At 48.4% G+C, this 25,815-nt stretch overlaps 1 protein-coding gene across 1 annotated transcript in view; it reads right to left on the bottom strand.

Annotated features, from left to right (window-relative positions):
* The window catches only part of IL6R (interleukin 6 receptor), a 53,199-nt gene that overhangs the window by 7,895 nt on the left and 19,489 nt on the right, over positions 1-25,815 (bottom strand). The window contains exons 2-8 of the mRNA XM_049781603.1: positions 15,224-15,469; positions 14,439-14,562; positions 13,626-13,816; positions 13,264-13,427; positions 12,913-13,057; positions 1,905-1,951; positions 866-938 (exon numbers count right to left, since the gene is read on the bottom strand). Of these exons, the coding sequence (XP_049637560.1) occupies positions 866-938; positions 1,905-1,951; positions 12,913-13,057; positions 13,264-13,427; positions 13,626-13,816; positions 14,439-14,562; positions 15,224-15,469 (990 nt within the window). The remainder of the gene's footprint in view (positions 1-865; positions 939-1,904; positions 1,952-12,912; positions 13,058-13,263; positions 13,428-13,625; positions 13,817-14,438; positions 14,563-15,223; positions 15,470-25,815) is intronic.

Below are 25,815 nucleotides of genomic sequence, written 5' to 3'. Positions count from 1 at the left end.
TCTGGCCTGGCAGGCACAGGGAAACAGAAGCAAAACAAACTCTTCCCTCCACAGTGTGCCATCCACCCAGCACAGCCCTGTGTGTAGTGCATTCATTTGCATCATGGGAACAGTTCCTGCCTTGCCCTACACTCTTTTATGCGCTTCTTGCTGTGTCTCAACCCCCACCACTGAATGGGGATGCGCACACAATAAAAAAAATGTTTCTGGAGGGGCTGGAGCAATAACACAGCAGGTAGTGCCTTAACCTTGACCCCAGGTTCAATCCCTGGCATCCTATAGGATCCTATAGGATCCCCTGAGTCTGTCAGGAATAATTTCTGAATGTGAAGCCAGGAGTAACCCCTGATTGCCACTGGGTGGGGCCCATAAACAAAACCCAAATGAAAGGAATGTTTCTGGGACTGGAGCAATAAGATAAGGTGTTTGAGCCCCACCATTCCACATGATCCCCTGAACCCTGCTAGGAGTAATTCCTGAGTACAGAGCCAGGAGTAACACAGCTTGCTATGCCCTCCAGCCAATAAAAAAGAGAAAAAGAAAAGAATGTTTAATGATGCTCTTTTTTCCTAAAGCCGACCCGTCCTCTACAGGCTCATGTACCTAAGGAAGGGCTTCCTACAACAAAACTTTGGTGCTTTGAGAATATGAAACTGGGGCCAAAACAATAACACAGCAGTAAGGAGTTTGCCTTGCATGAGGCAACCTGGGACAGACCCAGGATCAATCCTCAGCATCCCCCCATGGTCCCCTGAGCCTGCCAGGAGGGATTTCTAAGCACAGAGCCCGTAGTAACCCCAGAGCGCCGCCAAAAACCAAAAACCAAAAAGAGAATATATGAAAGTATCTAGTCCCCAATCCTTACTTGGGAGGCTCGTTGTGTTCAAAAAGTCCACAGGAATAATATTTTCATGGTTGGGCTCAGTCACTGGTAGTACCTACAAGAGAAATCCTCACAGTTATCCCTGCCTTTGGACTCCACCAGAACCCGCTGCCACCTCCTTCTGCTCAGAGAATGCTCCATCCCAGATCAGGCACTCAGCTTCTGACCTGTTCACGGTTTTCTATGTCTACACACTCTTCCTCTTAGGAGAGTCTACCTGTTTACCACCAACAACAGCAGGACCAGGTGCTTTCACAGAAGGAAAGTGGCAGTTGGCCTCTGATCTGTGCCAGGGTGCAGGGCACACTATTTCCTAAAGGAGCAGACTAGTGCATGCCCAGGGTAAAATCAAAACATAAAAGGGCCATTTTCCCTCCTGAGAGGCTTGGCCAATTGGTGATCGGAATCTCTGCTAACTTAAGCCGTCATTGAACTAGCAAACTCAGGCTCAGAGCCTTGCTCAGCTCATCCAAATCCTAAATCCTGTGCTGAGAGCTGGTTATACCCCACCCACCCACCCAAACTTTACCCTGGAGTAGTAGGGAAGGTGAATGACATGTAAGACCCTCCACCCATCCCCAGCTCTTCATACACTACCAGTGCTTTGGCCCAGTGACGGAGCCTCCCACTTAACACATAGGGAATTAAGGTCAGGGTGAGCGGAGAAATTGGATTACTCGAGGATTGGCAAAACGGCTTCAGCGGTAATCCTCTTTCCAGAAAACCATGACACTGAGGCCCCAGGGGAAGGGCTGGGATTGCTTATTCCAGTCATAAGCTAAAGGAGTAGCACATTGCCCAGAGTCAGGCCAGCCTGCCAGCATTTGCCAGTGTCTTTTGTCACAGCAGCCCTGGACAACAAGCAAGCTGTCCCTTGACCAGGAAGAGGCTTACACAAGACCTGGTACCTAGCCCCTGCTCCTACCAGCTGGATGAGCTGGGGTTTAGACCAAATTTGTTCTGGTTCCTGCCATAGCCCTAAACTCCAGGCATTGCTGCCCTGGACAGAGCAAGAACTCACCCGCACCACCTGTGGGGCTCTGGTCTCCACTTGAATAGTCTTGGGATCTGGGGAGAGAAGAAAAGGGTATCAGTGACTGCAGCTTCAGGAGCAGAGTCAAGTTCATCATCACTGTATTTTGTTTTGTTTTTTGGGGGGCACACCCAGCAGCATTCAGGAGTTACTCCTGGCTCTACACTCAGAAATCGCTCCTGGCAGGCTCAGGGGACCATATGGGATGCCGGGATTCGAACCACCGTCCTCTACATGCAAGGCAAATGTCTTACCTCCATGCTATCTCTCAGGCCCCAATCACTGTGTTGTTAATTAGAAGGGTATCAAGTCTGGGCCGGAGGGAGAAATAGCACAACAGCAGGGCAAACACCTTGCATGCGGCCAAGCCAGGACAGACCTGGGTTCAATTCCCAGCATCCCATATGGTCCCCCGAACCTCCCAAAAGCTATTTCTTAGTGCAGAACCAGGAGTAACCCCTGAACACCCCCAGGTGTGCCCCCACCTCAAAAAAAAAAGCACCAGGTTGGAAATACACAAAGAGCCAAACATCAAGGACTGACAAGTCAGGACACAGCTATGTGTCACAAACAGCCTCTTATTTTTTTCTTCTTTAAGGATCACACCTGGCTGGAATGCTTAGGGCTTACTCCTGGATGAGTTTAGGGGATGTGGTAGTACCAGGGATCAGACCTAGCACAGCAAACACCTTTTCTGATGAACCTCTGCCCCACCTAAAGCCTTTTAATATAAATGGCCAGAGAAATTAGTAAGGAGTAACTCCTTTGTTGTGTGTGGCACCATAACAAAACAATACAGGTGCTTTAGAAAATGTTGGGGAGGAAGTGTACAGTAGGTAAGGCATTTGTTTTGCACACAGACAGCTTAGGTTCAATCCCCAACATCCTGTATGTTCCCCTTAGCATCACCAGGAGTATTTCCTTAGTGCAGAGCCACAAGTAACCCTGAGCATAGCAAGGTGTAGCCCAAAAACAAAACAAACAAAAATATATTGAAAGAATGTTACAATACTATATGATAAAGGTCACAGAAGAAAAAACTATCCATTTAGGGGCCGGAGAGATAGCATGGAGGTAAGGCGTTTGCCTTTCATGCAGGAGGTCATCGGTTCGAATCCCGGCGCCCCATATGGTCCCCTGTGCCTGCCAGGAGCAATTTCTGAGCCTGGAGCCAGGAATAACCCCTGAGCACTGCCAGGTGTGACCCAAAAAACAAAAAAAAAAAAAAAAAAAAAAAACTATCCATTTAACATGACCCAAAGTGTCTAAGGAAATGTATTTCTATAATTTTATGCATGTGACATAATATAGCATAAAAGTATTATTTATTCATATGTCATACATATTTTAGACATATAAATTATAGGTTTTTGTTTGTTTTTTGTTTTGTTGTTGTTGTTTTGGTTTTTGGGCCACAGCCGGCAATACTCAGGAGTTATTCCTGGCTCTACACTCAGAAGTCACTCCTGGCAGGCTCAAGGGACCATATGGGATGCCGGGATTTGAACCACTGACCTTCTGCATGCAAGGCAAATGCCTTACCTCCATTTTATCTCTCCAGTGTGATGGTTTTTGTTTTTTTTGGCCCTCTGAGGTTACTCCTGACTCTGTGCTCAGAAATCGCTCCTGGCTAGGGGGACCATATGGGATGCCGGGGATCGAACCCAGGTCTGTCCCAGGTCAGCTGCGTGCAAGAAAAATGCCCTTCCGTTGCGCTATCACTCTGGCCCATATAAATTATGTTAACATACATTTTGTAAAAGGGAAAATTGGAAAGATAGACATCATTAGAAATAAGCACCACCCACATTTTAATTTCCTCTTGCGCATTTTTTACAATGGCAAATATTTCTCATAGGGCTGGGGTGATGGCTAAAGGGTTGAGCACATGCTTTGCAGCACTGCGGGGTGTGGTTTCCAAACACAGCAAGAAAACATGAGTAACAAATTCTCATCAATCTGGATGAAATTAAAATACTTTACAGAAGAGACGCGGACCAGTCAAGTTCACATGACACACACACGTACATGCACGGACACACAGAAGACACACACATGTAAACACACACAGGGGCAGAGTTCCTGCAGAACAGAAGGGCTTGGCCACACATGCAGCAAGAGGCTGACACGGGTCTGGATCTGGACAAGCAGAGAGGCCAACAGCTGACCCATGACAAGCAGTGAGTGGAATGTTCTGGATTTCAAAGTATTTTATTTTCAGTTCATCATTTTTCTATCAGGAAGTTAAAAATAGAGCCATGAGATGTGGCTGAGCAGCAGAGTGTTTGCCTTGAGTGTGAGACCAACCACAAGCGCACGCACGCGCGCGTGTGCACACACACACACACACACACACACACACACACACACACCAGGCTAAGGAGATAATGCAGCTTGTTATGCATGCAGCTAACCCAAATTCAATTCCAGGCACCCCCTATGGTCTACCAAGCCTGCCAAGAGAGATGATCCCTGAATGCAGAACCAAGATTGCTGGGTGTGGCCCCCAAAACAAAAACAAAGCAAACCAAAACTCAGCCTCAGTTGGCATTAAATGACTCCTCAGGCTCCACCCTGGGCTTGGGGCCTCAGCATCTTGGGTCCAGCTCCAGGGACTTAGAATGGCTGTCTACACCCAAAGGGACATGTCAGAAAGAAACAGACACTGCCTAGTTCCAGGCCTCCAGTGCAGCCCAGACAAAAACACAATACTCCCGGGGTGCTGGTTTCTCAGGAAAGTGGGAATTTTACTTTGGAGTCATTTTATTCCCAGATTAATCACTTTTTCTCACAGAACAGACTTAACATCTTACATAATAGGAGTCTCTGGCAGGATAGATGTTCATGGGGTGCCCTGAGAAAGCCCTGAGGGGGAGGCAGGGTGAGTCTGAGACTTTCCATTGACAGTCTGAAGACACATCCCCACGGGAAAGAAGCAGATGAAGATCAGCCGACACCAGCTGCTCCTGGGGTGCCCGAGCAGCCATGCCTTATCAGCAGGAGTGCTCTGTCCCCAATCCATGTGACAGGCGTGCTTTCTGCTGCTCAAAAGTACCTTTCAATCACTTTGAAAGTGCAGCCAGCACAGTGGGCAAAGACAGGAGGAGAGTCGGGGAAAGAGGTCAGGGGATAAGGATCTGGCCTCTGTGTAGCTGCAGCAGCTGTGATCCAGGTTCAAATCCTCTGCACCACCTATAGTCCTCCAAGCACCAGGGGTCAGTCCTGAGCAGAGAGCCAGGAATAGCCTCTGAGCACTGCTGAGTATGGCCCAACACCTCCTCACCACAAAAGAGAAGAAGGAACATCCCACTTGCTCCCATTACATCCATGTGCCAGGCAATGATGGGGTAGTGATGCTGGTGCTAAAGAAACTTCCAGCAGGAGTGGGTAACAGCACTCAATAGCTTCTGAGAACAAACCACCTGCCAGTTCCCACTATACCCCCACTTTCCCTGGGCATGGATTCACGCTCTCAGAGCTAAAGTAGCTACCATTGTTCTCCCAATCTTTACAGATGGGAAAACTGAGGCCCAGGGAGGTTCTATAAGGTGCCAAAGTTGTGTAAGAAATAAGCCTTGTCAGGCCAGAGCGATAGCACAGCAGTAGGGCATTTGTCTTTCATGCTGCTGACCCAGGATGGACCTGGGTTCGATCCCCGGTGTCCTATCTAGTCCCCCAAGCCAGAAGCTGTTTCTGAGCGCAGAGCCAGGAGTAACCCCTTAGCATCACCAGGTGTGGCCCAAAAACCAAAAGAAAAAAAAGAAAGTTCAGGGCCAGAGAGATAGTACAAGAGGGAGAACGTTTGCCTTGCACACAGCAGACCCAGGTTCAATCTCTGGCAACCTATATGATCCCCCTATACTCCAAAAGTGATCCCTGAGCTCAGAACCAATAAAGAAAGAAAGAAAATTCCCCCCAACCCAGATGGATCTGCTTTTGATTCCTGGCATTCCATAAGGACCCCCGAACCTGCCAGGAGCGATTTCTGAGCACAGAGTCAAGAGTAACCCCTGAACACCACTGGTTGTGATTAAAAAAAAAAATCCCCCACTAAAGATTGGTTTGGGTTTACTGTTAGAGGGCTGGAGGAACATATGGGAGACCAATAGACCAGATGTAGGATCTTGGCCAAGACTTAGAAAACTTGTCTTGGGGCCGGGCGGTGGCGCTAAAGGTAAGGTAGCCTTGCCTGCGCTAGCCTTGGACGGACCGCGGTTCGATCCCCCGGTGTCCCATATGGTCCCCCAAGCCAGGAGTGACTTCTGAGCGTATAGCCAGGAGTAACCCCTGAGCATTACTGGGTGTGGCCCAAAAACCAAAAAAAGAAAACTTGTCTCTTCTTTTCTAAACAAGGCTCGTTCCTGAACAGAAAGCCAGAGACCACATGCCGAGAGCCTAGTATTGTGTGCAGCATGATAGTGCTGAGAAACTCACCCAGGTGTTCAGGGTAGAGCACTTACCTTGCACATGTGAGGCTCTTGGTTCCATTCTTGGCACCACAAAATAAATAAATAGGGCCAGAGCTATTGCACAGTGGGGGAGAGCCTTTGTCTTGCAAAAGGCCGACCAGGTTTGATCCCCCGGCATCCCATATTGGTCCCCCGTGCCTGCCAGGAGTGATTTCTGAGCACAGAGCCAGAAATAATCCCTGAGCACCTTAGGGTCTTGCTCAAAATAAATAAATAAAATAGGGGGCCAGAGCCATAGTACAGCAAGAAAGATGCTTGCACACAAGCTGACCCCCAATTCCATGCCTGATACCACCTGAGGTCCCCCATGCACCGCCAGGAATCCATCCATCTATCCATCTATCCATCTATCAATCTATCTTTCTATATCACGTTATTGAAATGCTCGCAACTACTATCATGTGCTCAGGCTGTGTAATTGTGGTTAGGGCGTGCCACTATATAGTTCTGATAACACTTGGAGGGGTCGGGAGCACTATATGTCCTCAAACACTGCTGGCTATGGCCCCAGAACAAAAAATAACAATGACTATATTTTACTCATAACACTAATAGTACTTTGACATTCAAGATGTGGGCAGATCTGAAAAGTTCTCATCACAAGAGAAAATACTATAAGGATATAAGGGATACAGTATAATCAGGCTTCCCATGAGCCCACCATAACCATGTAGAATCAAGGTGGGTTGTTTTTGTTTGTTTGTTTGTTTTATTAGGTTTTTGGGTCACATCCAGTGGTGCTCAGGGGTTAGATCTGACTCTAGGCTCAGAAATCGCACCTGGCTGGCTCAGGGGACCATATGGGATCCTGGGATTTGAACCGCTGTAGGTCCTGGGTCGGCAATGTGTAAGGCAAACACTCTACAGCTGTGCTATGTCTCCACCCCCTCGTTTGGTTAGTTTTGGGGCAACACTGGTAGTGCCCAGAGGGTTCACTCCTGGAGGGACTCATGGGACCCTATGCAGTTCCCAAGGACAGATCCTGGGTCTAGTGCATGCTAGGCAAGCACTTTCCCTGCTGTGGTACCTCTCCAGCCCTAGGGAATCCACAAATCCTGCCGACCACCTTGCTATCGGAGACCCATAGGATAGAGCAGGAGCAGAGAGGTCAGACAGAGAAGACAAAACACGTCTAACAGCGTTTTAAGAGTTTTACTGCACGTTAACATTATGTGGTTGCAGGGCCAGAGCGGTGGCACAAGCAGTAAGGCATCTGCCTTGCCCATGCTAGCCTAGGACGGACTGCGGTTCAATTCCCCAGCATTCCATATGGTCCCCTAAACCAGGAGCGATTTCTGAGCACATAGCCAGAGGTAACCCCTGAGCGTCACCAGGTGTGGCCAAAAAAAAAAAAAAAAAACAAGGGAAAAAAAATTATGTGGCTGCAAATCTGGGGCTAGGGGGAAGAAAGAAGAAGTAAGTGTGACTGAGAATAAAAAGAGGAAAAGGAAAGAAAAAGGGGATGTGTGCAGTGGAGAGAGATGGAGGGAACAAGCTGACAGGGCAACACTCAAGCTGGACACTGAGCTGTGGAGGGGAAAGGATGGGCCCCCCCAACACACACACACACACACACACACACACACACACACACACACACACACACACACACACACACACACACGCTGGGTGGCCACAGACCTGCTGCCTCTCACAGCTTCCTGCTGGAGCCAGAGCCAAAAGTCCCTCGGCCCCTTTCCCTTGTGCCAAGTAGCAGTAACAGGAAAAAGACCAGATCACAGCAGAGCTAAAACCTTGAGGAGGAAAACATCTCACAGTCAGAGCTTATCCTTTCTCACTTGAATCAATGGTGCTGCCTAACAGCCTCATTCATTGGACTCAATCCATGTTCTTAGCAGATTTACAGCTGACAACCTGAGCTGGGCAGATTAACTAAGTACTTACATAGGCCACATGCCTCGTTAAGTGAAGCCCTAACTTTGACCCCTGTCACTAAATGCCCCCAGGCCTGTGTGTGCCTGATGGCCCCAAAGGAACCCCCAAGCTACATATTACAAGGTCAGGCCTGGCCCTCCACCCCCTAGTGCTATTGGGTAGACCCCTATAAAAAAAGTTGGTAACTTTATTGATGTCACAATTTTTTTTTCTACGCCAGCGATCAAACCCAGGGCCTCATGAAAGCAAGGCAGCTGCTTTACTACTCAGTAACATCCCCAGCTGTCCCAGGTTTGTCTTTCTGAAATTTGATCAATCCATGTAAAGCCAAGTATGGAAACCTGGTGCTCTGTTGATTGTTAAACATCTGTCCAGGAGCCAGAGTGGGGAAGGAGCTTGCCTTGCTTTGATCCCCAAAGGGCACCCTGAGACCCACCAGGAGGGATGTGTGAGTGCTGAGACAGGAGTAAGCCCAGAGCATCAGTGGGCGTGGCCCCAAACCAGAAACAAAACAATTCTGTCCCGGGAAGATGGAGCGGGAGTGAAGGCACTCGCTTTGCATGCAGCTGCTTCAATTTCGGCATGGTCACACACTCAAGCAAGCCACCTGCAAGGCCAGCCTCTCATTTCGCTTCCTGAGGCCCCTGAAGTTCTAAAATTACCCCAAGCCCCAGCCCTACAAGGACAGGATGGGAGTTCCAACCCTCCTGCAAAGCCAGTCAGAGGCACTAGGCTGAAGTCAGGGGTGCCCAGAACTGGCCCTGCTCCATTACCTCCCACTGCAGAGTGGAACACGGCAACAATTGGGGGTACCAGGGATATGCGTATATGCTCTATGAGTGAGCTGCCTTGCTGGCTCCTGAGAAGTGGGAATTCCAGAAAGAATACGAGCTACAGAATCAGGCTCAGAGGCCAGAGCAATGGCACAGCAGCAGGGCGTTTGCCTTGTATGCAGCCAACCCAGGAGAGACAGTGATTTGATTCTCGGCATCCCATATGGTCCCCCGTGCCTGCCAGGAGTGATATATGAGCACAGAGCCAGATGTGACCAAAAGATAAAATAAAATAAAATAAAATAAAATAAAATAAAATAAAATAGGGGCCGGGCGGTGGCGCTAAAGGTAAGGTGCCTGCCTTGCCTGCGCTAGCCTTGGACGGACAGCGGTTCGATCCTCCGGTGTCCCATATGGTCCCCCAAGCCAGGAGCAACTTCTGAGCGCATAGCCAGGAGTAACCCCTGAGCGTTACTGGGTGTGGCCCAAAAACCAAAAAAAAATAAATAAATAAATAAAATAGAATAAAATAAAATAAAATAAAATAAAATAAAATAAAAGTGAAACCAAACTCAGGTGTAAGGGAAGGGGAACAGTTTTCGAAGGCCCACTCCGCAGCTCCCACCGCCTGGATACAGCTTGGGAAGAGAAGCCCAAACACAGACAGAGAACCTCTCAGCTTTCCCAGAATTGAGGTGTGCTAGCAGATATGCTGTGGAGTTGTCTACCCAAACAGACATTTCTCACAAAGAGACACACAGGTACCAGGAGAGAGAACAGGGGGAAGGAGTTCTCCTTGCAGGTGGTCAACCCAGGTTCAATACCCAGCAACTGCACATGGTCCCCTGAGCATGGCCAGGAGGATCCCTGAGCACCAGGTTTGGGCCTGTTACTAGGGGAGAAACACCAGTACTAGGAGAGAGAGGGGTTCAGTATTTAATAATGATAGTTTCAGTCTGGGGCCAGAGAGATAGTACAGTTGGTAAGGCACTTGCTTTGCACGCAGCTGACCTAGGTTCGATCCCTGGCATTCCGTACAGCCCCAGATCCTGCCAGGAGTGATGCCTGAGTACTGAGCCAGGAGTAACCCCTGAGTACCACTGCATATAGCCTCAAAACAAAACAGTTTCAGTTTTATAAGATGAAACCGTTCTGGCTATGGGTGGGGGTGGCCTGCACTGAATGAAACTCACAGAACTAGACACTTGAACAAGGTCTTGAATTGACCAGTTCAAGTATGATGAATCTCACCACCATCAAAATCTTTAAAAAAAGAAGGAACAGCACAGGATTTTCTGGACTACAGAGACAGTAAAGGTGCTTGTCTTGTACATGCCTAGCCCACTTGAAATCCTCATACTCATATAGACTCCCCCTTAGATTGATCCGTGAGCACAAAACCAAGAAGCCCTGAGCACTACCAGATGTGGCCTCTCTTACCCATTTCCCCAACAAAATCCCAATATTTCTTGGGTCAGAGTAATAGTAAAACTGTTAAGGCATGCCTAGCAACATGCCTAGCTTGCTGTTAGGATCCCATATGGTCCCCCAAGCCTGCCAGGAGCAATTTCTGAGCCCAGAGCCAGGAGTAACCTCTGAGCGCTGCCGCCGGGTTACAAAAACAAACAAAAAAAATTTATCATAGAGCTAGAGAGATAGTACAGAGGTTAGTGCAATGGCCAACTGGGGTTTGGTCCTCAATACTGCATAGAACTGATCCCTGAGCAAAACGAAACAAAATAAGCTATATTAATTGTGAAGTTACGGAATAGGAGATACACACAAATATACCTAGAACAGGAAGGAATATACTAAAATGTTCTCACTAGTTTTCTCCAAGTGACAAGAATATCGGTGATTATGATCTTCCCAATTTTCTGGAATTTCTTATATTCAGACACTAATTCCAGTAACCTCCCAAAGGCAAACACCATTATCTCTAACATCTTTTACTTTGAAGAAGGTTGCTGAGCCACACCCAACATTATTCAGTTACTCCTAGTTCTGTACTCCTGACAGTGCTCAGGAGACCATATGGGATGCTGGCGATCAAATTCAAGGCAACCATCACGAAGGCAAAAGCCAAATGCAACCAGTAATTATACTATTGAACTAAGCCATTTCTCTGGCCTCTACTCTTTTTAACACTTTTTTTGCCTTGCTTCCATTTTTCTGTTTTTTGTTTTTGTATTTTCTTGGGTTTTGTTTGTGTTTTGTTTTGTTTTGCAGTTTGAACACTATACCTGGCAGTGTCCAGGGGCTACTCCGAGGTCTGTGCTTGGGGTCACTCCCAGTAGTACTCAGGAGTGATAGAACCTTGGCCCCCTACATGCAAATCAGTAGCTTTCAACCTCTGAGCTATTTCCCTAGCCCCTAAATTATTTTTTATATTGTTTTTGAATCACACCCTGCTGTGCTCAGGTGTTACTTCTGACTCTGCACTCAAGAACTACGCCTGGTGATGCTTGGGAAACATATGGAGTGCTAGGATCAAACCCAGGTTGGCTGCATGCAAGGCAAGTGCCCTATCTGCTGTACTATCATCCTGCCCCCCCCCCCAATTTTTTTTTTGTTTGGTTGTAGGGCCACACCTAGAGGTCCTCAGGGATTACTCTTGACTCTGTACTTCAGCAATTTCTTTTTTTTTTTTTTTTTTTTTTTTGGTTTTTGGGCCACACCCTGCGGTGCTCAGGGGTTACTCCTGGCTGTCTGCTCAGAAATAGCTCCTGGCAGGCACGGGGGACCATATGGGACACCGGGATTCGAACCAACCACCTTTGGTCCTGGATGGGCTGCTTGCAAGGCAAACGCCGCTGTGCTATCTCTCCGGGCCCCCACTTCAGCAATTTCTGAGCATAGAGCCAGGAGTAACCTCTGACTGCCACCAGATGAGGCTTAAAAACCAAAAAAAAAAAGAAAAAAAGAAAGAAAGAAAGAAAGCCTGCTCTGAGCAGGCTTGGGGGACCATATGGGATGCCAGGGATCGAACGTGGGTCAGCTGCATGCAAGACAGAAGCCCTACCCTCTACTACGGCTATAGCCCCATTTGGGAGGTATTTTTGCTTTTTGGGGGGGCCACACCAGGTGGTGCTCTGGGGTTACTCCTGGTAGGCTTAGGGGATCATATAGGATGCCAAGCATTGAACCTAGGCCCCTAAACTTTTTTTACTTGTTTGTTTTTAGACCACACCTGACGGCGCTCAGGGGTTACTCCTGGCTCTGAGCTCAGAAATCATTCCTGGCAGGCTCCGGGGACCATGAGATGCCCAAAATCGAATCCAGGTCTGTCCCAGATCAGCCACGTGCAAGACAAAAGCCTTACTACTGTGCTATCTTTCCTGCCCCCCTAAAATATTTTTAAGTGTAAAGATTAGAGGCTGGAGAGATAGCATGGAGGTAGGGCGTTTGCCTTGCATACAGAAGGATGGTGGTTCGATTCCCAGCATCCCATATGGTCCCCCGAGCCAGCCAGGAGCGATTTCTGAGTGTAGAGCCAGGAGTAATCCCTGAGTTCTGCCGGGTGTGACACAAAAACAAACAAACAAACCAACAAAAAGTAAAGATTATGGATGGCGAGTCAAGAGTAGGAGTAACTATGGTGAATGAAATATCACGACAACTTCTTTGTAGCTTCTCCCCTCGAGTCTGATAGAAGGCAGAGAAGCCTTGTCCAGTCCACCAGCCTGCACCAAGCTGTAGATCCAAAGCCTCATACAGCAACAGTCAAAATCATTCGGGCTAAAGCAACCCCAGAGCTGCCCACTGGACTGACGGGCCACAGCCTCCCCTTGACATGGCTGTCATTTGCAGCAACAGCTAAGAGTGAAAACAAATACTCCCTTCCACAGCCACCTGTACCTGTCCAAGGGGTGCCCCTGACCTCGGGGCTCCATTGGCTCCACTGGCCAATCCCGAACTCCTCCTGCATGCGGATCTGCACCACATGGGTCAGACCGCGTAGCGCATCTGTGATAGTGCAGTTATAATGATGTTCTTCTGGAACCTGGGGGTGGGAAGGAGACATCAGACACCTGGGGGATGCCCTGCCAGCCACTGTTCCCTCTCTCAGGTATCCCCATTGGGAAGAAGGCTCCCAATGTTCACAGCAGTGAGACCAGGCAGGGAGTCTCCCCATCTCCCCCTCAGAAAAGGTAGAGCCCTCAGTCCCCAACTCTCCTTCCACCCAAGGCCTAGCTCCCATCAATTCACCTTCCATATTCTAAAGGTGTCTTCCTTTTCTGCCCGGTAGCGGAGCTCAAACTTCAGCCAGTAATATGAGTTCCAGGAGGGAGGGTCTCGCCAGAGGACACGGAGACAAAGAGGATCCCCATCTACTGCAGTCACCGTGACGTTGGCTGGAGGATCTGGCTGCACTGTGGGGTGAGGAGACCATCGATCCACCATGGGGCAGTAAGAAACCTGGGAAGGGCCCCTGGCCCCTGGCTGGCCCCAGACAACTTCCCACAGACACTGGCTAGTAGGTAGCACTATAGGCCTTCACCGCCAAGTAGTTCACACAACCTGGTCCCCAGGAGAAGGGACAGCAGGACACAGGGCAGGAGAGGACTTACCTATTTCGTACCCATAGAATGACTGAGAATTGCTCCTCCTGCTCCCGGCAGTATTGGCAAGGCACAGGGACACTGAGTAGAGGGAGTTGTCAGCCTCGGACACCGGCAGCTGGCAGGAGAAGGTCTGCCGTTCAGCGACATACCAGCATGGATGTATTGGAGCTTGGGAAGTATTGGAGTTTTTGTTCCTACTGCAGGACATAAAGTACTTTATCAGGATCTGCATTTTATTCAGGGCAACGGAGGGTGCAGACTCAGGGCTAAGCTTCATTTTTTTGTTTGTTTGTTTGTTTTTGGGTCACACCCAGCAGCACTCAGGGGTTCCTCCTGGCTCTATGATCAGAAATCTCTCCTGGCAGGCTCGGGGAACCATATGGGATGCCGGGATTCGAACCACTGATCTTCTGCATGAAAGGCAAATGCCTTACCTCCATGCTATCTGTCCGGCCCTAAGCTCCATCTTTAAGGCCAGAGGAGGCTCCACATCAGAAGACAGAGACTCCATGCCCCCATCTTCACGCTGCACCCCCTTGCCTCAGCTCCAAGCCTCCATTCCGACAGTTGCAAATAGGACCATTGCTAGCACTCACATTCAGGGTCTGAATGAGTTTAGAGCACAGTGAGGTAAACAAGAAAAGAGTGTCTAGCTTCAGGGGCTGGAGAGATGAGACAGCTGGGAGGGAACTGGCTGATCCATATGGTCCCCTAGCACTATGAGGAATGATCACTGAGTGCAAAGCCAGGAGTAAGCCCTGAGCACTTCTGGGTGTGACCCAAAAAACAAAGACAAATAAGAGCGAGTAGATAACTTACATATTCTTCACCAGTAACTTGGCCTCAGTGGCAGGAGAGGGGATGGTCTGCGGCCTCCACTCACAAATGACTTTGCTCACAAAGTTTTTCCGGAAGCAGGAGATTTGGGGCTCCTCAGGAGGTGCTGGAGAAGAGCAGGTGGGCGTGAGGGGATCCAAGGTGAGATTGGCCTGCAGCCATCCACAGAGTAAGTGGAGAACACACTGCCAGCCCATGGTGAGGTGACAGGTGCATCTTGGCAGCAGCTGGGACACTAGCGGGGGTCCCCAGGGATGCTTGTCCAAAGAGTAGAGTGGACAACCCGGTTTGATCCCCAACATCCCATACGGTCTCCCGAGCCAGATTAGGAGTGACTTCTGAGCATAGAGCCAGGAGCAAGCCCTGAGTACCATGGGGTGTGGCCCCAACATCAACAAAAAGAATCACTTTTCTGCAAGTTTGACATGTACCAGGCATACGTTGGTTCCATGTCACAGGGGAAGTGCTCCCACCCCCACTTCTCTGTCCAGCTGCGAAAAGGCAGAGGACATTCCTGTCCTCAAATTTGTGCCCAGCCAGGTGAGCTATTTACTGAACCCCCTGACAGATAGATGCCTCTCAGGGGACCCCACCAGTCTGTCCTCAGAGGCATCTCCCACCACATCGCTGGATGAGGCAAGAACAGGAATCAGGAGACAGGGCAGATCCCTCTTCCAGACATGTAAAGGGAAGGGGCAGGAAGGCAGCACCAGTTCCAGAACCCACCCAGCCACCCCCCAAACCCGTCACCCTCCAGGCCTCCTCACCCTCTACCAGCAGTCTCACAGTGCCCGCCAGCTTGTGGGCCCTGAAGCAGGAGTAATTTCCAGAGTTGTTGGGCTGCAGAGAGCTGAGATGCAGCGTCGACTCCAGACCAGTTCTGTAAAGTTGCACGGCAGCCTTGTCACTGTGGAACTTCCAGTGGACAGGAGAGTGCTTTTCGGGGTCATGTCCTGGGCAGGTCAGGTTGATGCTGGCCCCTGGAAGCCTGGTCATCATACCATCCGGCACCTCTGGGGGACAGGGAGATGACATTCAGTAACCCAGAGCAGCCAGAGGAAAGTCTTGGCTCCTGGTCTGAGGAGGTCCGAGCAGCTCCAGCTCAGACCACACTAACTTCTGTGGAGCCAGTGGCTTTCAAGGCAGAATCCTCCTAAAATCTGAATTTAGAGTTCACTTCTGGCTGCTGCTCAGGGGAATATTACAATATGCTGGGAATCAATTCCAGGTTGGCTGAGTATAAGATAAGCACCCTACTCACTGTACTATCTCTCTGGCCCCTTCTAGAAGATTCTATGTCTTTTTTGTCTGTTTGTTTATTTTTGGGTTTGATTTTTTTTTTTTTTTTGGTTTTGGTTTTTTTGTGGGCCACACCTGATAGCGCTCAGGGATTACTTCTGGCTCTGCACTTAGAAGTCGTCCCTGGCACGGGGCGGAGCAATAACATGGAGGTAGGGCATTTGCTTTGCACACAGAAGGATGGTGGTTCTAATCCTGGCATCCCATATGGTCCCCCAAGCCTGCCAGGAGCGATTTCTGGGCGAAAAGCCAGGAGTAACCCCTGAGCACTGCCGGGTGTGACCAAAAACCACAAAAAAAAAAAAAAAAAAAAGAAATAAACTCTCTCTCTCTGGCCTCTCCCTCACCGCTTGTTTTCACCATGTAATTCTGTGTGGTTTCATTTATTTCATATTTCATAATTCATATTTCATATTCGTCCGCTCATGCATCCGCTTGATTCCCAGTGGAAAAATAAACCCACTAAGGTTTGCTTCTGGGACTTTTATCTAGTTATGATAAAAGTCCGCAGCAGATTGTGATTAGGTTTCAGTCATGTAAAGAACACCCTCCTTCACCAGTGCAACATTCCCACCACCAATGTCCTAAATCTCCCTCCATCTCACCTCACCCCATCCCCACCTGTACTCTAGACAGGCTTTCCAGTTCCCTCATTCATTCACATGATTGTACAGGTAGTTCTCTGTGTAGTTATTTCTATAACTGCACTCACCGCTCTTTGTGGTGAGCTTCATGAAGTGAGCTGGAAGTTCCAGCCCTCCTCTCATTGTCTCAGGATTGTTACAAAAATGACTTTTGGGGCCGGGCGGTGGCGCTAAAGGTAAGGTGCCTGCCTTCCCTGCGCTAGCCTAGGACAGACTGCGGTTCGATCCCCCGGCATCCCACATGGTCCCCCAAGTCAGGAGCGACTTCTGAGCGCATAGCCAGGAGTAACCCCTGAGCGTTACCGGGTGTGGCCCAAAAACCAAAAAAAAAAAAAAATGACTTTTACTTTTCTTAAAACCCATGGATGAGTGAGACTATTCTGTGTCTATCCCTCTCCCTCTGACTTATTTCACTCAGCATGAAAGATTCCATGTACATCCATGTATAGGAAAATTTCATGACTTCATCTCTCCTGACGGCTGCATAGTATTCCATTGTGTATATGTACCACAGTTTCTTTAGCCACTCATCTGTTGAAGGGCATCTTGGTTGTTTCCAGAGCCTGGCTATTGTGAATAGTGCTGCAATAAATATAGGTGTGAGGAAGGGATTTTTGTATTGTATTCTTGTGTTCCTAGGGTATATCCCTAGGAGTGGAATAGCTGGGTCGAATGGAAGCTCAATTTCCAGTTTTTGGAGGAATCTTCATATCGCTTTCCATAGAGGTTGGACTAGACAGCATTCCCACCAGGAGTGGATAAGAGTTCCTTTCTCTCCACATCCCCGCCAGCACTGATTGTTCTCGTTCGTTGTGATGTGTGCCAATCTCTGTGGTGTGAGATGGTATCTCATCGTTGTTTGACAGAACTTACTTTTTGTTTGTTTTTCGGCCACACCCATTTGATGCTCAGGAGTTACTCCTGGCTAAGCGCTCAGAAATTGCCCCTCGATGGGGACCATATGGGACGCCGGGGGATCAAACCTCGGTCCTGATCCTTGGCTAGCGCTTGCAAGGCAGACACCTTGCCTCTAGTGCCACCTCACCGGACCCTTGACAGAACTTTACAAGAAAAAAACATCTAATCCCATCAAAAAATGGGGAGAAGAAATGAACAGACACTTTGACAAAGAAGAAATACAAATGGCCAAAAGGCACATGAAATATATGCTCCTCATCACTAATCATCAGGGAGATGCAAATCAAAACAACAATGAGATGCCTCCTTTATTTTTATTTATTTATTTTTTGGTATTTTGGGTTACGCCCGGCAGAGCTCAGGGGTTCCTCCTGGCTCTATGCTCACAAATCGCTCCTGGCAGACTCGGGGGACCATATGGATGCCGGGATTCAAACCACCGTCCTTCCGCATGCAAGGCAAATGCCCTACCTCCATGTTATCTCTCCAGCCCCCTTTTCTTTTCTTTTCTTTTTTTCCCCAAAAGCATGAAGCACATTTACCTCATTTTTTTTTACCACCCAGTGGTAGTCAGGTCTGCTTCCAGCATGGTGTTGATAGGGGGTGGATTGGTATCAGTTATTCCTGGTGGTTTCAGGACACAATCTGGATGTCCCACATGGGAAGTATGTGCTCTGTACCAGAGCAATAGTACAGTAGGTAGGGTACTTACTTTGCATACTGCCAACCTAAATTTGATCCCTAGCATCTCATATGCTCCCCAAAGTCTGCCAAGAGTATTCCCTGAGCACAGAGCCAGGAGGAGTAACCTTGAGCACAGCCAGCTGTGACTCCCCCCAAAAAATGTGCCTTATCACTAATAAAACAGGGTGTGACAATTATGTGGAGGCAATAGTTAAGTGGTAAAATCTGGAGCCAGAGCAGCAGCACAGTGGTAGGGCATTTGCCTTGCACATGGCTGACTCGAGGCAGACCTGGGTTTGACTCCTGGCAGCCCACATGGTTCCTCAAACCTGCCAGGAAAAATTTCTGAGCACAGAGCCAGGAGTAACCCCTGACCACCGGGTGTGGCCACCAAAACCTAAATAAATAAATGTTTAAAAAAAATAAGTGGTAAAATCTGCCTGTGGGTTAGCTAGCTGTGGCCTCCCAGGGCTTCCTCCCTCTGACCTGTTCCACCACAAAGCCCATGAGCCTTCTGAATGGGCCCCTTCTCTGAGAACCCCTTCAAGGACCAGACTCTGTCCATGATACGTGTCTAAAATGAGAGGAAATGCACCAACACAGTAACAGAGACTGAAATAGAAAGTCCAGGGGCTGGAGAGACAAAACAGGGACTAGGCAAGGGGTCATAAGGGTTTGAATACCGGCCACCACATATTGTCCTTGACTAAACACCAGTGGTCAGTCCTGAGCACAGACCTGGGAATAGCCCCTGAACATAAAGGTGCCAGGGGCCAGAGAGATAGCATGGAGGTAAGGCATTTGCTTTGCATGCAGGACAGTGGTTCGAATCCCGGCATCCCATATGTCCCCCGAGCCTGCCAGGAGCAATTTCTGAGCGTAGAGCCAGGAGTAACCCTTGAGTGCTGCCAGGTTTGACCCAAAAACCAAAAAAAAAAAAAAAAAAAGTGCCAGAGACAATACAGTGGGTAAAGCTCTTGCCTTGCACAGGGGCAAACCCAGGTCCAGCACCACAGGATCCCAAGAGCACCTGTAGGTGTGAATCACAACGAGCACTGAGTCTGGGGTAGCCCCAGAACTATCACAGGGATGGGCCCCACATCCGGGTACAGGGCCAGAGTTGACCCTGGCTTAGGCACCCAACTATCATTGCTTCTCACTTCACCGCCCTCCTAGCTGACAGAGAAGCAACTGGCGCCCAATGTTCATTCTTTCCACTTTGACAGCCTTGGATTTGGGGTGAGGAATCTGGTTAATAGTCAGTATGCAGCTCAGAGCATTCTGGCAGGTTCCCAAGACTGCTGCAACCTCTCTGGCCTGTGCATATAAGGAAAGCGCCCCTTCTCTCCCGAAGGCCCCCAGAGCCAAGCACCATGAGGAGACAACTGGGCACTGGGGAGACCTGTGCCAACCAAAGGAAATGGAAGGCCAGATCTGCCACCGGAACAAGGACAAGGACAGGAAGCTGCATGAGCGTCTGTAAAATCCAGAAACAGATAAAGTCCCCCAAGGTTGTGGGCACAAAGCACACATCTTGCACGAATTCTCCACTCATCTCAGATATTGTATCAAAATGCATTTTCTAGGGGCCGGAGCAATATCACAGCAGTAGGGCATTTGCCTTACACATGGCCAACGTGAACAGACCTGGTTTCGATTCCTGGCATCCCATATGGTCCCCCGAGCCTGCCAGGAGTAATTTCTGAGCACAGAGCCAGGAGTAACCTCTGAGCGAATCTGGGTATGGCCCAAACAAACAAACAAATGCATCTTTTAGTGTCAGCACAAGCAATTGAAAATACAGATGTACAGGGCAGTCACACAGCATGAAACAGCCTCAATATAATCATTCCTCTGCTCCTTCTGTACCCTGGCTTCCCCACACAGCATCAGGTGGGGGCATCACTCCCTCACTTTGACTTATCTATTTTGGTTTGAGAGCATACTCAGGGGTGCTCAGGGCTTACTCCTAGCTCTACACACACCCAGCCATACTCAGGGGTTACTCCTAGCTCTGACCTCAGAAATAGCTCCTGGCAGGCTTGGGAACCATATGGGATGCTGAGAATCAAATCTGGGTCCGTCCCAGATTAGCAGCATGCAAGGAAAATGCCCTACCACTGTGCTATCGCTCCAGCCCCAGTAAAGAATTACTCTTTTTTTTTTGGTTTTTGGATCACACCTGGCAGCGCTCAGGGGTTACTCTTGGCTCTATGCTCAGAAATGGCAGGCACAGGGGACCATATGGAATGCTGGGAATCGAACCTGGGTCTGTCCTGAGTTAGCAGCGTGCAAGACAAATGTCCTACTACTGTGCTATCGCTCCAGCCCCAGTAAGGAATTACTCTTAAAGGAATCAAGGGACCAGATGATGGACTAGGGATCAAACCTGGTCTGGCCACAGGTAAGGCAGTTGCCTTTTCCACTGTACAATCTCACTCTAATCCTGCTCCCTCCCTTTTAAAAGTAAGTTCACAGGTAAATAGAAAAATAGCTCCACTGCTGAGTACATTCTTTGCAGTCAGGAGGCCTAAGTTCAATCCCTGGTACCAAATGGTCCTCCAAGCACTACCAGGAGAAACCCAAAACCAACCACAGCAAAATAAAATAAAATGTAAATAATAGTGGGACTGGAGAGATAGCTTGGAAATAGGGCATTTGCTTTGCATGTAGAAGGACGGTGGTTCGAATCCCGGCATCCCATATGGTCCCCCGAGGCTGCCAGAAGTGATTTCTAAGTGTAGAGCCAGGAGTAACCCCTGAGTGCTGCCAGGTGTGGCCCAAAAACAAACAAACAAACAAAATAATAGTGTGTTAAATATTAGCCTTTTGGATGGGCTTGGATAGTGGTGGATGGTGATGGAGGGTTAGAGGTCTGCCCAGGCCATGTGTTTCCAACCCCCTGCAGCCGGTGGTCTGCAATTTCAGGTAGCTTTGGGTAGAAAACTCACAGGCAGTCTTCAGGGCATATCATTTTTATTCAGGCCTGACCAACATGTGTGGCCTATCCTAACCATTTACGCAGGATCCTTATACAGCCCAGCATTCTAACTTATCTTTCAGCCATCTCTCCTCTGGCTTCCTTCTCCATCCTCCATTCATACAAAATCCTTTTTGCCCCTCAGGCCAAACCTTTTCGTTAGCTACCAAAGACCCCGCCCAGAAATTGGCAGGTCTTTCTTGTAGGTAAGGTTACACAGGAAGAATGGGAGATGGGGTTACAGATGGTGATGGAGGGATGAGAGGCCTTTCTCCTCCAGCCCAGGCCACATGTGGCCTCCACAACCTCCTCCAACCGGAGGGTCAGCAGCTTTCAGGATAGCGGTGGGCAGTCAGGGTTCTGGAGATATCATCTTTATTCAGCCCTGGAAAACATGTGTGGCCTATTATCTTAAACCTATTTAAGCATGCTCTCTCTCCTCAGCTTGCCCTGCGTCTTAGCTTCTTTCAGCCATCTCTCCTCCTGCTGCCTCTATCCTCCAAAATCTTTTCATGTCCCCTCCTGGCCTTCCAGCCAAACCTTTTGAGTCCTCCCCAAGACCCCTCCCAAAAATGGGCAGGTCGTTCTTGTAGGTAAAGTCACAACTGGTGCCTTGAAAGTGGATTTGAACCCTGGACCCAAGAGGACAGCGATCATGGTGAGATTTTTGTTCCTGAGTTTTATTTTGGCTCTTTTGAGCTGGAGTGAGCCCCAAACCTTGGGCCACATGGAGCCATTTTCAAAGATGGCCGAGACCCCTTCTTGGGGCAGAGGGGCCAGTGAAATAGGGAAGGTGAAAATTTGGATCAAAGACCTCAGTCTACTCAAAGACTGCGGAATAACTTCGATTAGAAAAGAACGAGAAAAAAGACTTTATTAAGAGCTGGCTCATTTACTGAGTATGACTTTCAGCCTGAATTTGGATTTCGACTTTGGAAATTTCAGACTCTCAGCTTAAATCACTTTGAACTATGGACACCCAGATGCGCCCGGTGGAGAAACAGCGGTGGCAGCGGGCGGCAGATCACTCCCAGCAAAAGCACCGGACAGCTCCATCCCTGATAGCAGACCAGTAGGCTTCTTCCTAGGCTGTAGCAGCAGCAGGGAGCACCCTAGCTGTGGCGGAGAAGTTCATAAGAGGCCAAAAACTGTGGGCACACGCGTGGCTCCTACTGAGACCCGCCCTCCAAATCAGGAGAGTGGAACAACGCTAGTGGACCCAGCTCCGAACCCAGCTGCGTGGGCTGGGACTCCATGGCAGTGAAGCTAAGTGGGAGAAGCCCAGTGTCTGGACAATTGGTTTTAGGAGAAGGGATAAAATGGGAAGCCCAGACTTTATGAATCTTCTAGACAACTGGTGTTGGTGATGGGATAAAAGTCCAGTGTGTTCACGTCTGGACAATTAGGTGGTGATACCAAAAAAAAAAGGGGGGGGGGGAGATGACTGTGTAACTCAACTAAAAAATCTGATTTAAAACCGCCTGCATCTAACTTTGATCTAAGTCATTTTCTTGCTGATTTCAATGTGCGTTATAGTTTTCCATAATTAAAGTTCCCAATTGCATAATGTTTTACTGTGGATTTTGATGTAACATTTCAAAGTGTATGTTCTGTATAAATGATCTTGTAATTGTGTATAGGGAAAGGTTAAATAGAACCATGAAAGTTCTGGGAAAATGGTTAAATGTCATTATAGGAACAAGAAAGTTCCAGGAAAAATGCTTGTTAAATAGTATTTAGAAAAATAGGAACAAGGAAGTTCCAGGATAGTGCTTGGTTAAAAAAGCATTAAGAAGGGCCGGTGCCGTGGCGCTAGAGGTAAGGTGTCTGCCTTGCCAGTGCTAACATAGGACGGACCACGGTTCCCCAGCGTCCCATATGGTCCCCCAAGCCAGGAGTGACTTCTGAGTCACCAGCTGTGCCCCCCCCCCAAAAAAAAGGCATTAAGAAAATTTTAAGTTAAAGGTGTATCTCGAATACAGGCAGGGGATATGAAAGGGGGAGGGGGTAATGTTACACTGGTGAAGGGGGTGTTCTGTTTATGACTGTAACCCAGCTATGATCATGTTACTTAAGTAAGAAATATATTTAAAAAAAAAACATTTTCTAAAAAAAAAAGGTGTATTTTGCAGAAAAAGTTATGTTTATGGAAAGGGCTGATATGTTAATTTTCACTTTAAACTTACCCACCTTTGGCTAAAGGCAGAGTCAGGAATACAAAAGTTTACTACCCTTCATTTATTTTCAAGGAGGGGGAGATTGTCACCCCACCCCTATCTTCTACATAACTTTACCTTAGGCTTAGGGTAAGACCTGCTCATTTCTGGGAGGGGTCTTTGGGAGATCTCAAAAGGTTTGGCTGAAAGGCCAGGAAAGAGATTAGAAGATTTTGGAGGATGGTAACAGCAGGAGGAGAGATGGCTGAGGGACAAGGTACAATGCAGGGCTGAATAAGGATCCAGCGTAAAAAGTTTATGATTAGGCCACACATGTTGGCCAAGGCTGAATAAAAATAATATCTCCTGAATCCTGAAGAAGCTTGCCTGTGAGTTTTCTCCCTGCCGCTACCCTGAAAGCTGCGGACCTGCCAGTTGGAGGGGGTTGTTAGAGACACACGTGGCCAAGGCTGGAGGAGAAAGGCCTCTCATCCATCTATCACCATCAACCACCATCCTAGCCCATCCAAAGGGCTAATATGCAACAACGTGTAGGGCCAGAACAATAGCACAGCAGATAGGGCATTTGTCTTGCATGTAGCCAACCTGGATTTGATCCCGGTTTCCTGATCTTGCCAGGAGTGGTTTCTGAGCACAGAGCCAGGAGTAACCCTTGAGTGCCACTGGTTTGGCCCAAAAATTTAATATATGTGTGTATTTTAATGAGTTCACAAGGAGAGAGGGGCAGAGAGAGTATAAAGGAGAGAACTTTTGCCTTGCACATGGCTGACCTGGGTTTGAACCCTGTTATTTGATTTGGTGCTCAGGGCACTGCCAGGAGTGAGTCCTGAGAGGCAGAGCCAGTAGTATTCCCAGAGCAATCCTGCTTGTGGCTCCAAAACCAAAAGCAAAAAATAAATAAGTTAACAGGCCCGAGGAAGCTTAGTGGGAGCAAGTGTTTGGCTTGATGGAGGCCTAAGCACAGAAATACAGAGAGAAAGAAGACTCACAGAACTCTACATTGTGCTTAATTTTTTTTGTTTTTGTTTTTGTATTGGTTTTTTGTTGTTGTTGTTTATTGGTTTTTTGGGTTGTTGTTTTTATTTGTTTGTTTGTTTGGTTTTTGGGTCACTCCCGGCAGCACTCAGGAGTTACTCCTGGCTCTATGTTCAGAAATCGCTCCTGGCAGGCTCGGGGGACCATATGGGGTGCCGGGATTCGAACTACCATCCATCCTGGATCAGCTGCTTGCAAGGCAAACGCCCTACCTCTGTGCTATCTCTCTGGCCCCTGTTTTATATTATTTTGGTTTTGTTTTTGGACCACTTGCAGCAGTTCTCAAGGCTTACTCCTGGCTCTGCACTTACAAATCACTCCTACAGGAGACCACACAGGCTGCCAGGGATCTAGTTTGGGTTAGTCACATAAGAAGTGAGAGCTTTCCTGGCTGCCCTATAGCCTTGGCCCCCTTTTACAGATCCCTTCTGTGTGGGGTCTGTAGATGGTCTCAATCAGTGGTCCTCAAACTATGGCCCGCGGGCCACATATTGTATTTGTATCTATTTTGTTTCTTCATTGCAAAATAAGATATATGCAGTATGCATAAGAATTCGTTCATAAGTTTTGTTTTTACTATAGTCAGACCCTCCAATGGTCTGAGGGACAGTGAACTGGCCCCTGTTTAAAAAGTTTGAGGACCCCTGGTCAGTGCTGTGTTTATTCTTGCCAGTTACTGAGATTCAGTCATGTGCAGCTGGCATTCCTGATGCCTATGCATTTTCACTGCTGGGTAGTTTTCCACTGTTGTGTAACCAGTGTGCCTGCCTGGTTCCGCTTTGGCCAGGAAGGGGGCAACACCTCCAGGTGAGACCAATGGGCTACATAGCATCGCACTGAAGAGCGCACTGGGTGGTACCATCTGGGTTCAGGCGATTGCACCCACTCAGCGAAGCTCAGGTACTGACAAAACCACCCATGACTCACTCTCCTTTCCATTGTTCAGTCATAACTGGCTGGGCCACTGAGCTGGGGAGGGCAGCTAACTTGTCTGCATGTTTTGCTAGAGTGGAAAGCAACCGTCACCTTTCTCTGGCTCATTTTCCCTGAGCACAGCTGCTAGTCCTGGGGCACCCCCTCTGAGCAGACCACAGGTCCTGCATGAGTGTATGCCCCGGAAGCATACAAATGCTCTTGCCTCTGATTCACATACAGACTGTGCATGAATGAAGCAGCATCTAGAAGACCTGGACCAGAGAGAGAATGGGAACAAAACAAAACAAATGGAACTAAGTTCAATTGAAAAGAGTTTACATGGCCAAGTAAGCCTGAACTATCTCAGATGCTTTACTAGATGGGAAATGGTTACACATCGTACATCAGAGCAAGGATTCTTTTTTTTTTTTTTTTTTTTTTTTTGGTTGTTGGGCCACACCCAGCGGTGCTCAGGGGTTACTCCTGGCTGTCTGCTCAGAAATAGCTCCTGGCAGGCACAGGGGACCATATGGGACACCAGGATTCGAACCAACCACCTTTGGTCCTGGATCGGCTGCTTGCAAGGCAAACGCCGCTGTGCTATCTCTCCGGGCCCCAGAGCAAGGATTCTTGCCCAGGGTAGTTGAAGATCTCACCAAGTGAATAAAAAAGAAACTACTAATTCCATGGGAAAAATGAGAAAAGGA

This window comes from Suncus etruscus, chromosome 10, assembly GCF_024139225.1.
Source record: "Suncus etruscus isolate mSunEtr1 chromosome 10, mSunEtr1.pri.cur, whole genome shotgun sequence".
NCBI classification, from domain to species: Eukaryota; Metazoa; Chordata; class Mammalia; order Eulipotyphla; family Soricidae; genus Suncus; species Suncus etruscus.
Note: the sequence above shows the minus strand (reverse complement) of the source record. Positions and strands in the feature narration are given on the sequence as shown.